This window comes from Trichosurus vulpecula, chromosome 9, assembly GCF_011100635.1.
Source record: "Trichosurus vulpecula isolate mTriVul1 chromosome 9, mTriVul1.pri, whole genome shotgun sequence".
NCBI lineage: Eukaryota > Metazoa > Chordata > Mammalia > Diprotodontia > Phalangeridae > Trichosurus > Trichosurus vulpecula.
Window position 1 is genome coordinate 60,545,777 of NC_050581.1, and position 12,584 is coordinate 60,558,360.

The 12,584-nt window shown below is 40.4% G+C and overlaps 1 protein-coding gene across 5 annotated transcripts in view; it reads right to left on the bottom strand.

The window, feature by feature from the left end:
• UNC13B (unc-13 homolog B) overlaps positions 1-12,584 on the bottom strand; it is a 331,346-nt gene that overhangs the window by 185,196 nt on the left and 133,566 nt on the right. For all 5 annotated transcript variants that reach the window (XM_036737948.1, XM_036737946.1, XM_036737947.1 and 2 more), the window contains exon 6: positions 3,996-4,069. In XM_036737948.1, coding sequence (XP_036593843.1) covers positions 3,996-4,069 — 74 coding nt within the window. The remainder of the gene's footprint in view (positions 1-3,995; positions 4,070-12,584) is intronic.

The window sequence follows — 12,584 nt, forward strand, 5'->3', positions numbered from 1 at the left end:
CCAATGAAATAGCTCAAGTGAAATGTTTGGCCTTGTCTGTACACAAGTGTTCTCACAACCCTCAGGCAGCTGTAAAGGCTAAGCCAAGGAGGACAGGAGAGCAGGATGTTGCCTTCACAATCTCCTTCTCTGTCTTATCACCTCCTCCCCTGGTCACTCTGCAAGGTGTATACATAGCAGAAGGAAAGCAGATTTCCTGGTTCTGGAGGCAAGGTTCTTCTCCCAAGGCCTCCAAATGAAGCAGGACTTCTGTGGACAGCAGTTTCCCACTAAACAGAGGGGCTCCCAGTACCCTCCTGGAGGTACACGGTGGCAAGAACAAGAGACCATCCATTTTACCTTAGATGATTTACCAATAGCTAGAGGCTATTTATGGACCAGGCTGAGCTCAGAAGTCTTTTAAGCATAAACAACTGGGCATCTCTGAGGACCCAATCTGATAGCCTCTTACCACCTAACAGTCATTCCACAAGCTTTCGCTGAGTATCTTCTCTGCCCCAACTCTGTGCTAGGTACACTTCTACAGAGGAGTTTAAGAGAAGGTCCCTGACAGCAGGGAGCTTTATAGATCTCAGTGGAAAGGTAAGATAAACTCTTGAAAAGCTAAACAACACAAATCAACACAAGAATTGTCAAGTGAATAGTACAGACAAAAGCTAAGAGTGCTGAGGAAAGAGAAAAAAAGCCCTAAGGGCAAGAGAGATCCGGAAAAGTTTCTTGAGAAAGAGGCTTGAGTCAAACCTTGAAGAATGGGTACAGTCTGAAGAAGCAGCAGGGACAAGGAAGAGGATATCAGGAGGAGAAAATGGATTAATCAAAGGCCTCAGGAAACAGTGGGGTGACCACTTTAGCTGGAAATAAGGAAGGGAAATATGGTCGGAGAAGTAGGTTAAGATCAGATTATACAATGCTCAATCTTTAGGTCTGTATTTCTGCACAAGGGAAGGTTATTTCTTCCTTCTTTCAGAAAGCAATGGTCAGGGGCCAATGACATTTTAAAATCACACTACATGAAAGTACTGGTAAAACTATTTTGCCTCAACTATGAAAAGTTCCTGAAGACAAACCTAATGACCCATTCCAAATAACATATGGGCCTGACATAATGTTCCAAGGCTCAAAATAGTCCTGTTTTGTCCAGTGTTAGTCATGCAAATTATATTAACAAATGTTTATTGGGTTGGATAAGATGCCAACAATCCCTCCAGGGGAGGTTCTCCTCAGCCACTCCCTACCTGAAGCCTATTTTCAGTACTTCCTGCTCTCCCAAGTATTATCAGACAAGTAACTCTAAGGCAGAATAATAATATAAAAGCCAAAAGTTGTTCTAGTTATGGAAAGGTCTTTCCTATCCACCACTCAAAGCTGGAGCATCAGCTTTGAGCCTAAAAGATGAAAGAGTTCTAAGCCCTCAGTATTATTTATTAAGCACTTATAAAAGACTATCCTGTCCCCACTCCTTACTGGTCCATATGCAGACAGCTGGCCACATAGGAAGCACTTCCGCCATTTGTAGACCATAGAAATTTGGCTTTCAAGTTAAGGGTTCCAGAAGACCCTAGAGTTATAAAGGGCCCAGATAGATCCTACCTGAATTAGAGGAGACTGCAGGACCATAAAGAAAGATAATATTCTATTTGATGGCAGCATACAGCACCAATGCTCCACTGCAAAGACTGGCAACGAAAGCACAGTGGTACCACAAAGGCATTTCATTTGCCCCAAGACCCTACAGCCAAAACAAACGACTGAGTTTATTATCCATTTAGAGGAGCCTTGTGAACCACCCATAACTCAGCCCTTGTAACCAGTTGAAGTAGGTTAGTGTTAAAGAATATGATTTTAGTTATTGAGAAATCAACACAAAGCATTTGCTCTAAACCTAGAGAGAAAGGCCTGTGGGCTAACAAGCTCTCCATATTTATTTCCATAGAGACGAAAAATCAGAGGAAATGAAAGACAATCTGGAAGAAGAGAATCAAAAGGCACAGACATTAGAAGATACACTCTCTATAAAAGCAAAACATACTGATTTCAAAGACAAGATACAAAGACAACTTTAAGGATCATAGGCTTCCCCAAAGAGTATGAAAAGTCAAAAAACCTGAAGGCCATAATGCAACAAATACAAAAAAAAAAAACTGCACGGAACTTCTTAACACAGAAAACAAAGTGCAAATTGAAAGAATTCAAAGATCAGGGAAGCCTATGATGTTTACTCTCTTGTAAACCTCTACAGTCTGGCTCTGGAGCTCATTAGTCAAAAGTAAATACTTTCTCCAAAGTTTCCTTTATCTGTTAATGGCCAAATCTAATGGTTTTTTCTTCTCAGTTCTTATCCCTCGGACCTCCACAGCATTTAACATCATTGGCCACATTTCCTATTGGATTCTCTATCCAATATGGGTTTTTGTGCCATTGTTTTCTTAATCTTCTTCCTATCTGTCTGATTCCTCCTTCTTAAGCCAAGGTTTCCCACTGCATCCAGGGCCATTGCCAGTCATTCTGACTTATGTCTTGCCACTGAACTCCAATGACTCTGGAGGAGAGAGTAAGATTGATGACTATGCACAACTCTGCCTCTCACTTAAATCAATTCACTTACAAGTCAAGATATCACCCTCCTGATGTCCTTGGTCCTCTTTGAGAATCTTCATTCTTAGTCTCCTTTTCTGGATCTTCATGCATATCCCACCCTATAACTATATTTCCTAAATCTCTGTCCTGGCACCACTTTCATTTCCCTTTACATTCTCTCACTGGATGATCTCGTCAGCTCCCCATGTTTAATTGTATCTCTATGCAGATCACTCCCAAATTTATATATTGAAAGCTACACTTTCTCTCCTGACCTCCAGTCCCACACCATCAACTGCCTATTGGATGTTCCAGACTGAATTGTCTCGTAAGCATCTCAACTCAACATATCCAAAACAAAACTCATAATGTTTTCTCCCAAAACCTGAGCCTTTTTCAGAATTTGCTTGTTACTATCAAGGGCACCACCATTCTCTCAATCACCAAGGACCTTACCTCAGAGTCATACTCAGCTTCTTACTCATACTCACCCCACTTCTCCAGTCTGTTGCCTAATCTTTTTGTTCCTATTTCCATATGATCTCTCAAATGTTCTTCCTTCTCTCTATTCACACAGTCACACGTCCCCAACCCCCAGTTCAGACCTTCATCATCTCTGCACTGAACAATAGCCTTCAGTTTGATCTCCCTGTTCTCAAGTCTCTTTCCATGCCAATACGTCCTCCACATGGTGACCAAAATGATTTTCTTAAAGCACAGGTCAGACTATATTACCTTGCCACTCAATAAAGGCCAGTGGTTCCTTATGATCTCCTTTGCTCAGCATTTAAAACTGTTCCCAACCTCATCCTTTTCTGTCTTTCTAGTCTTCTCAAACATTACTCTCCTCCATGCACTCCAGGAATCAGCCATACTTGCTATTCCTCTCACAGGACAGTGTACCTTCCACCTCCATGCCTTTGCATTGACTCTTCCCCATGCCTAGAACATTCTCCCAGCTTACATTCAACTCTTTATAATTCCTCCTTCAAGACTGAGCCCAAATACCAGCTTCTGCAGGATGCCCTTCCCGGCTCTTTAACTGCTCCAGCCTTTACAATTGCTCTTATCTACTTTGTATGTGTCACATATATAACTATGTATGTACATGTTGTCTTCCCCATCAGAATGAAAGCTGGCTGTTTACATTTTTCTTTGTATCCTTAACATTTATCAAAATGCTTCACACATAGTAAGCATTTAATAACTCTGCTAATTGAATATCTGTTCAACAGCTCAACCAAAGACGGCAGAAACATATACTACTCTGTATCTCCCTTTTCTGGCCACCAGAAGACCCACCTGATCTCAAGCTTTCAGTCACTATCTGGTCTAATACCAGGACCCCAAGCTACATAATGCAGGCCCTTCAGATGTGTTCCAATCCCTCTTGATATTACAGAAATGATAGCCCCTACCTCACTGTCAGCCCCCAGAGCATTGATTTGTTCCAATTTGTGGGTCCAGTATCTGGCTTCTTCTTCTGGAATATCTATGACACAAAGAAAAAAAAAATGTCAGAAGCTAGTTTAGTCTATCACTTGCAGTCAAAACAGGCCCAATAAATTCCCGTTCGAGAAAGGTGAGATCTTGAAATAAAAAACAAACAAAGAAAAAACCCTCATGACTGGTTGGCTTGGGTTAAAAAAAGTTTAATGCTTTGATTTAGTTTTTACATCTCTCATAGTTTATAACAATAGGTAATTTTTTTATTTTTTCAGAATTCCTTTTTCTAATTGTGACCAATACTTTCAGCACCACAAAGACAGAAAAGAGAGGCACCAAATAGATTGAGTCAGCTTTGGAGATAATTAAACTGGACCCACTTTCAATCAAAGGCAAAAATCAACTGCAAAGAAGAAATAACAAAATCAGTGAACTCTGAAAATAATGCACAAACTTCCTTTCTGCCATCAGTGACTTTTTGGCATGGTTCTGGTAATAGTAGTAAGACCTTTCATTTCTACAGTGCTTTATAGTTACAAAGTGCTGTCCAATCCATTATTCCATTTAACGACAATTTGAAAAAACCCTGTGAAGTAGCCAGGGCAGGTATTATGTCATTCCCATTTTACAGATGAGGAAATTGATGGCTAGAGAGTTAAGTACATTGTCTAAGAGTGGTAAAGCTAGGACTAGAAACTCAGGTGTTCTGATCCAGAGCACACTGATCATTCTATTAGGACATGCTGCTTCTCAGGGGGGTGGAGCCAAGATAGCAACTGGAAAGCAGGAACTTGTGCAAGCTCTCCTCCAGGTTCCTCCAAACACCTATAAAAATAGCTCTGAACAAATTCCAGACCTGCAGAACCCACAAAATAGCAAAGGGAAGCAGGGCTCCAGCCCAGGACAGCCTGGATGGTGGCTGGGAAGGATCTATCACACAGAGCTGGGAGCGGAGCTGAGCACAGCCCAGCGTGAGCAGTGCCCGGACCAAGCAGGTCGGGAGCTGGGTGGAACACGTGGAGCGCCCTGAATCAGTGAGCTATGGCAGTTATCAGACTTCTTAACCCACAAACGCCAAAGACAACAGAGGTTAGTTGGAAAAGCTGCTGGGACAGAGTGAAAGGAATTTGCGGTCAGCCACCTCCCTGGGGGAGGCAGAGGTAGTGCAGCTCTGAGGCTGCTTCCAGAGATACAGCTGCAGTTGCTTCTGGCTCCAGGCCAACCTGGTGGGAGGAATTAAGCAGCTGATTAGAGTGGGAGGGCAAAGCCTGCTTTGCCCTGCCTGGATCTGGGCCACAATCCTGGTTGGCAGTTCTTGGGGGAGAAGGAGTGCTGGTGTGGCAGAGCTTGCTGTGTAGAAGTAGCTCTGAAAACAACAGCACAGCCCCTCAAGCTTGGAACAAAGTACTCTCTACTCTACAAGCAGTCATACCCCAACAAAAAGCTCAGGGATCAAGTAGTTGTCTGGGAACATGAACAGGCAGCAAAAACAGTCTCAGATTCAGACTCAGACTTTGGAATCTTTCTTTGGTGACAAAGAAGACCAAAACATACAGCCAGAAGAAGTCAACAAAGTCAAAGAGCCTACATCAAAAGCCTCCAAGAAAAATATGAATTGGTCTCAGGCCATGGAAGAGCTCAAAAAGGATTTGGAAAAGCAAGTAAGAGAAGTAGAGGAAAAATTGGGAAGAGGAATGAGAGTGATGCAAGAAAACCATGAAAAACAAGTCAATGACTTGCTAAAGGAGAACCCAAAAAAATACTGAAGAAAATAACATCTTAAAAAATAGACTAACTCAAATGGCAAAAGAGTTCCAAAAAGCCAAAGAGGAGAAGAATGCCATGAAAGGCAGAATTAGCCAAATTGAAAAGGAGGTCCAAAAGACCACTGAAGAAAATACTACCTTAAAAATTAGAATGGAGCAAGTGGAAGTTAGTGACTTGATGAGAAACCAAGATATTATAAAACAGAACCAAAGGAATGAAAAAATGGAAGACAATGTGAAATATCTCATTGGAAAAACCACTGACCTGGAGAATAGATCCAGGAGAGAGAATTTAAAAATTATTGGACTACCTGAAAGCCATGATCAAAAAAAGAGCCTAGATATTACCTTTCAAGAAATTATCAAGGAAAACTGCCCTGATATTCTAGAGTCAGAGGGTAAAATAGAAATTGAAAGAATCCACTGATCACCTCCTGAAAAAGATCCCAAAAAGAAAACTCCTAGGAATATTGTTGCCAAATTCCAGAGCTCCCAGATCAAGGAGAAAATACTGCAAACAGCCAGAAAGAAACAATTTGAGTATTGTGGAAACACAATCAGGATAACACAAGATCTAGCAGCTTCTACATTAAGGGATCGAAGGGCTTGGAATATGATATCCTGGAGGTCAATGGAGTTAGGATTAAAACGAAGAATCACCTACCCAGCAAAACTAAGTATAATGCTCCAAGGCAAAATATGGATTTTCAATAAAATAGAGGACTTTCAAGCTTTCTCAGTGAAAAGACCAGAGCTGAATAGAAAATTTGACTTTCAAACACAAGAATCAAGAGAAGCATGAAAAGGTAAACAAGAAAGAGAAATCCTAAGGAACTTACTAAAGTTGCACTGTTTTGTTCACATTCCTACATGGAAAGATGATGTGTACAATTCATGAGACCTCAGTATTAGGGTAGCTGAAGGGAATATACATATATAGAGAGACAGAGGGCACAGGGTGAGTTGAATATGAAGGGATGATATCTAAAAAAATGAAATCAAATTAAGGGATAAGAGAGGAATATATTGAGAGAGGGAGAAAGGGAGAGATAGAATGGGGTAAATTATCTCACATAAAAGTGGCAAGAAAAAGCAGTTCTGTTGGAAGGGAAGAGGGGGCAGGTGAGGGGGAATGAGTGAATCTTGCTCTCATCAGATTTGACTTGAGGAGGGGATAACATACACACTTAATTGGGTATCTTACCCCACAGGAAAGAAGGGGGAATGGGGTAAAAAAGGTGGGGATGATAGAAGGGAGGGCAGATGGGGGAGGAGGTAATCAAAAGCAAACACTTTTGAAAAGGGACAGGGTCAAGGGAGAAAACTGAGTAAAGGGGGACAGGATAGGATGGAGGGAAATACAGTTAGTCTTTCACAACATGAGTATTGTGGAAGTGTTTTGCATAATAATACACATGTGTCCTGTGTTGAATTGCTTGCCTTCTTAAGGAGGGTGGGTGGGGAGGAAAGAGGGGAGAGAATTTGGAACTCAAAGTTTTAAAAGCAGATGTTCAAAACAAAAGTTGTTTTGCATGCAACTGGGAAATAAGATATACAGGTATTGGGGCATAGAAATCTATCTAGCCCTATAAGAAAAAGTAAGGGAAAAGGGGATTGGGGCAGGGGGAGTAGGGTGACAGAAGGGAGGGCTGACTAGGGAACAGGGCAATCAGAATATATGCCATCTTGGAGTGGGGGGGAGGGTAGAAATGGGGAGAAAATTTGTAATTCAAAATCTTGTGGAAATCAATGCTGAAAACTAAAAATATTAAATGAAAAAAAGAACATGCTGCTTCTCAATACTAGCAAGAACATTCTCTAAGCTCAGTTACAAACCCTGCAACTTTTCAGGCTGGTTCAGATTTCATCCATTCCCTTTAATACAGGTGGTAATAATTGGGACAATACTGAAGATGGAGACAGCAATACTCAGGCCAAATCCAATGTTAGACACTTCATAGTTGTGTGACCCTGGATAAATCTCTTAATCTCTCTCTGCCTCAATTTCCTCATCTGTAAAATGGGGATAATAATAGCACCGACTTTACCAAATATATATAATACTCTGCAAAACTTAAAGTGTTACATGAATGTTAGCTATTATCATTATTACCACTACACTTGACTCCTCTCTCTCTTAGTCCCCCTTCATATCCAATCTGTTGTTAATCTGTCTTGTCAATTTTACCTTTGCCACATCTCCCATACAAACCTCTTCCCACCCAGCCTGGCACAGGCCCTCAACACTACATGCCTAGACAACTGTAACAGCCTTCTGCTTATGCTCCCTGTCTCAAGTTTCTCCCTGCTCTAAGCCATCCTTCCCTCAGCTGTAAAATTGATCTTCCTATATCATGGGTCTAACTATGTCATCACCAACACAGCACTTTCCTCACCCCACCCCCCCTACAATAAATTCCAGTGACTTCGGATTGCCCTTCAGGATCAAATATAAAATTCTATCTGTGGCCTTGAATGCCCTTTGTTTTTACCTTTCCAGTCTTACTGTCCTCTAGAATCAAGTGACACTGACTTCCTTGCTGCTTCTCCCTCACAACAGTCCATCTCCTAACTGTGGGTAACCTAACTGGCTGTCCCTCTGGCTTGTATTACACTCCTTCCTCCTCTCTACTTCCTGGTTTTCCTGGCTTCTTTCAAGTCTCAGCTAAAATCCTACCTTCTGCAAGAAGCCTTCCCTGATGCCTTAGTTAGTGCCTTCCCTCTGAGGTTATCTCTACTTTATTGTGTGTATGTGTGTGTGTGTATCTTGTTTGTACATAGCCGTTTGCATACTGTGAGCTCCTTGAGAGAACGGACTGGGTTTTTGCCCTTTTTTGGGCCATTTAGCAAAGTGCTTGGCACATAGAAGGCACTTAATAAATCCTAGTTGACTTACTACTTAGAGGAGATGAAATTTCATTAACACCTCTGTCTTAAATGTAAGTTGCATTAGGTCAAGAGACACTCTCTAAAAGACACTATTCTACTAGTACAGGAGAGAGTCTACACATGCGTCCTGGAACAAACATTCAATAAATGTATGTTTATAACTAAATATAAAGATTTATGCAAAAGGAAATAAGGATTATTAAGATAATTTTTTATCCCACAGTGGGAAGAGAAGGGAAGGGAGAGGAAAATAGTGAGGGAGTATGAGGGATATACCCGGAGCAGAGCAAAACAAAAATAAAGATTCTATACATGCCAAAATAGAGAAGGACATGGCAAACCACTCCAGTATCTTTGCCAAGAAAACACCATGGACAGTTGGCCCATGGGGTCATGAAGAGTCAGAAACAACTGAATAAGAAATATGCCAAAATAATCATAACAGCACTCTTTTAATAGCAAAGAACTAGAAATCAAAGTGGGTGCTCATCAACTGTAGAACAATTGAACTGTGGAGTATGAATATAATGGAATACTATTATTTGCCAGAAATAAGGCATTCAGAGAAACATGGAAGACTGAAATAAACTGATGCAAAGCAAAGAACACAGAACCAGGAAAACAATATACACAGTGACTACAGAAATGTAAACAAAAGGAACAATAAAATGAAACTGAACTCCATGTTTATAACCACAATCTTGTCCCCAGAGAGCAGATGAAGACGTGTACCTTATTTCTTTCATTAGGGATATGGAAGACTACAGGTGTAGAAAGCTATATATGCTATCAAATATAGTTACTGTATCAAATAACTACAATTAACTATGAGGTTTTTTGTTTTGTTTTGTTATTTGGTCACAAGAAAAGCCTGGGTGGAGGAGGCAAGCTGGCAATATCCAGAAATTATTGTGAAGTATTAATGAATGGACAGATGGATGGAAAGAAGATGTTACAGAAAGCATTTTCCCAGAAGTTCCTATATACATATGTTATCTGTGTTTTGAAACTGCACCTCTTAGTAAAATTAAGGATATCAAAAATCTAGCACACTCTTAGCTCTACGTTTTCTCAATAATGAATTCAAATTATCCAAGGCACCCTCAACTAATTCATATTAAATACTTTTGATTTTTCATAGTTGGTTGATTCTGTTTCCTATAAGAATTCTAAGTTGACAATGTTCAAATCGTTCTACAAAGAGATTTCTCATTTATTCACATGACTTTAATAAGCATCTCTTTGGGGGCACTGTCTTCTATATATCCAGCCACAGTTTCTCTGCAGAGTTCCAGTCCTGCATTTCCCCTACATCTAGTTTAGGCCTGGCCCCAGCCATCTTTTTCTTCCCTCACTGACCATCTTCATACCAACTCACCCCCACTCCTTAATTCTCTACTCTCTAACCTTGTTCAGGAGGAGGAGCCGCACTATGCTGATTGGTGATTGCCTCTATTATCCACTCATATCTGGGCCAGTTTCCAACCATGCTTCACTTTAGTTCTTCAGTCCGTCACTCCTTCCCGTTCTTGAACCCAAATCCAATCAACTTTCATGGCCCCTAGAAAAGGCATGTCTAACTACACTCCTATTGTTCCACTGACCATCCCCATAACTTCCCCAAATAAAATGCCCTTCCCTTGCCACCACTCCTCTACATGTGTTTTCCTCTTGCCAGGATATAAGTTCCCTGAGGGTTTGAATTGTCTTCTCCTTTCTATTTGTATCTCCAGCATTTGGCAAGTGCTGAGAGGCTTACTGCTCTATCCGGCTGCCTCTAAAGCATTTAGTCCATTCTTTCAAATTGTGCCTATCTTCCCCTGGGTTCACATCTAGTGGGTAGTCTTATGTCATTGGCAGAGCTCACCTCAGTGATATTCTTGCCAGACAGCAACACTAAGAATCCTGTCCCTTTGTGCAATTTTCCTCCACACTGCTTTCCAGTTAAGGATCCTATTACTGAGGTTGACCTATCTAATTTCACTCTCTCCAGTCTCTATCTTTTCTTCATCTGAGAAAACAATCTAGGAAATCCCTAAGTCATTCCCACAAGGAACTAAAAAGCTTTATTTTGTGCTATTTGGGAGGCAGAGTATCTTACACTCAATACCAGGTCAAAATGGCCCTTCCAGGGCATTAGGCAATGGTCACTTTAGTTTTATATGTCACCTTCTTTGATCATTGTAGCCAGCTGAGTTCATAGATTCTTTTTGAGTTCACAATTCCAGCTTCTTTATATCCTGCTCTTGAGCTAGTGTTAAAATTGTCATTTAAAGTTCAGCTTGAAGATGATTCAACCAGAGCTATAACTGTGGTAAAATGTGGCTTGGACTACTTTCAGTTCTTGAAACTTTATAGGTCAGCCAGTTAGAAAATGTGATATTTTTGTAAAACAGTATTGCCTTCATAGTCATAGAATGTCTGTGCCCCACAAGGTAGAATTCCCTGTGGAGCTTACTAACATTGCTTATTTTTAATGTTAGTTAAATTAAAATAGAAGAGTTAGGTGTATGAATTTTCTTAAAAGCCTGCACCATTTTAATGTGAAAATATTAATGGTATGTTTAGGAAGATATTTATTTTGGCAAGTATATCCTTTCTGATATTTCTCCATTCAACAAAAATTTCTTAAAAACCTACTACTACTACTATATATGTAGGGCACTGTGCTTAGGTGCTAGTGATACAAAAAACAAACAAAATCAAAATCAGTCCCAACCTGAAAAGAGCTTAGAAAATGCAGAGGGGTTACAACACATATTCAAAAAATACAAAGTAATTTCATCAGAGAAAGGATGCTAACCATTGCGCAATCAGGAAAGGCCTAGTACAGGAGGTGACACCTGTACTTTGAAGGAATCTAGGGCTTCTAAAGGGCAGTAATAAAGAGTTACATTCTAGACATAGTGATCAGAAGTAAAGAGGGAGAAGATGAAATGTTGTATATGGTGAAAAGGTAAAAGGCCAGTTTGTCTAGAATGGAGACAGCAAAAAAGGGAATGATATGGAATAAGACTTAAAAGTTAGGTGGAAGCTACATAAATGCCAGGCTGAGAAGCCTGTATTTTATCCCAAAGGTTGGGAGCCACTGAAGATGTAGGCATATTTGTGTTTTAGGATATCAGTTTGGCAGCTATGTGGAGGATGTATTAAAAGATTAAAAAAGGAGAAGAGACTGAGGTAGAGATGTTAATTAGGAGGCAATTGCAATAGTCCAAATGATAAATGATGAGGGTATGAACCAAGGTTGAGGCTATGTGACTGGACACAAGAGCTAGTACTGAGGCATAATCAGACAAGACTTGGCAACTGGGTTGGATGTAGAGGATAAAAGAGAGTGAAAAGTCAAGGGTAAGTCCTGAGGTTGGGAATCTGAGTGACTATCAACAAGGTGGTATCTTATTCTCAGTCAGACTGTGCCAGAAGGTGACAGAGGCCGAGGTAAGTTCAGATCTATTCCTTGACTTTAAACTTTTCTGTAAACTGGTTTCCTCTGTTAACCTTTCCTCTTCCTGTCTCCATTTAGTCCCTCAAGACCCTCATCTAACATGGTCAGAAACCTGTAACAAACAATGGAATGTCAAATTCAGGGAATCACAAGTATGGCAGCTTGTGGAATGTCGATTACATGAAAGGAAATAGTATGAAGTAAGTTTAAAAAGGTAAGCTGATGGCAGACTGTAAAAGACTTCAAATGACAAGCTGAAGTTTGTATTTTATTTTAGAGGTGAGAAAGACAGTGAAGCTTCTTAAGCCAAGGAGTATCCTGATCAGACATACACTTTGGAAAGATTATTTTGACATGATGGATTAGAAAGGGAAGAAATTAAAAGTATGGACCAATTATAATTAGGCTATTGCATTAGTCTAGGCGAGAGGTAAAGAAGGCCTAAACTACAGTAGTGT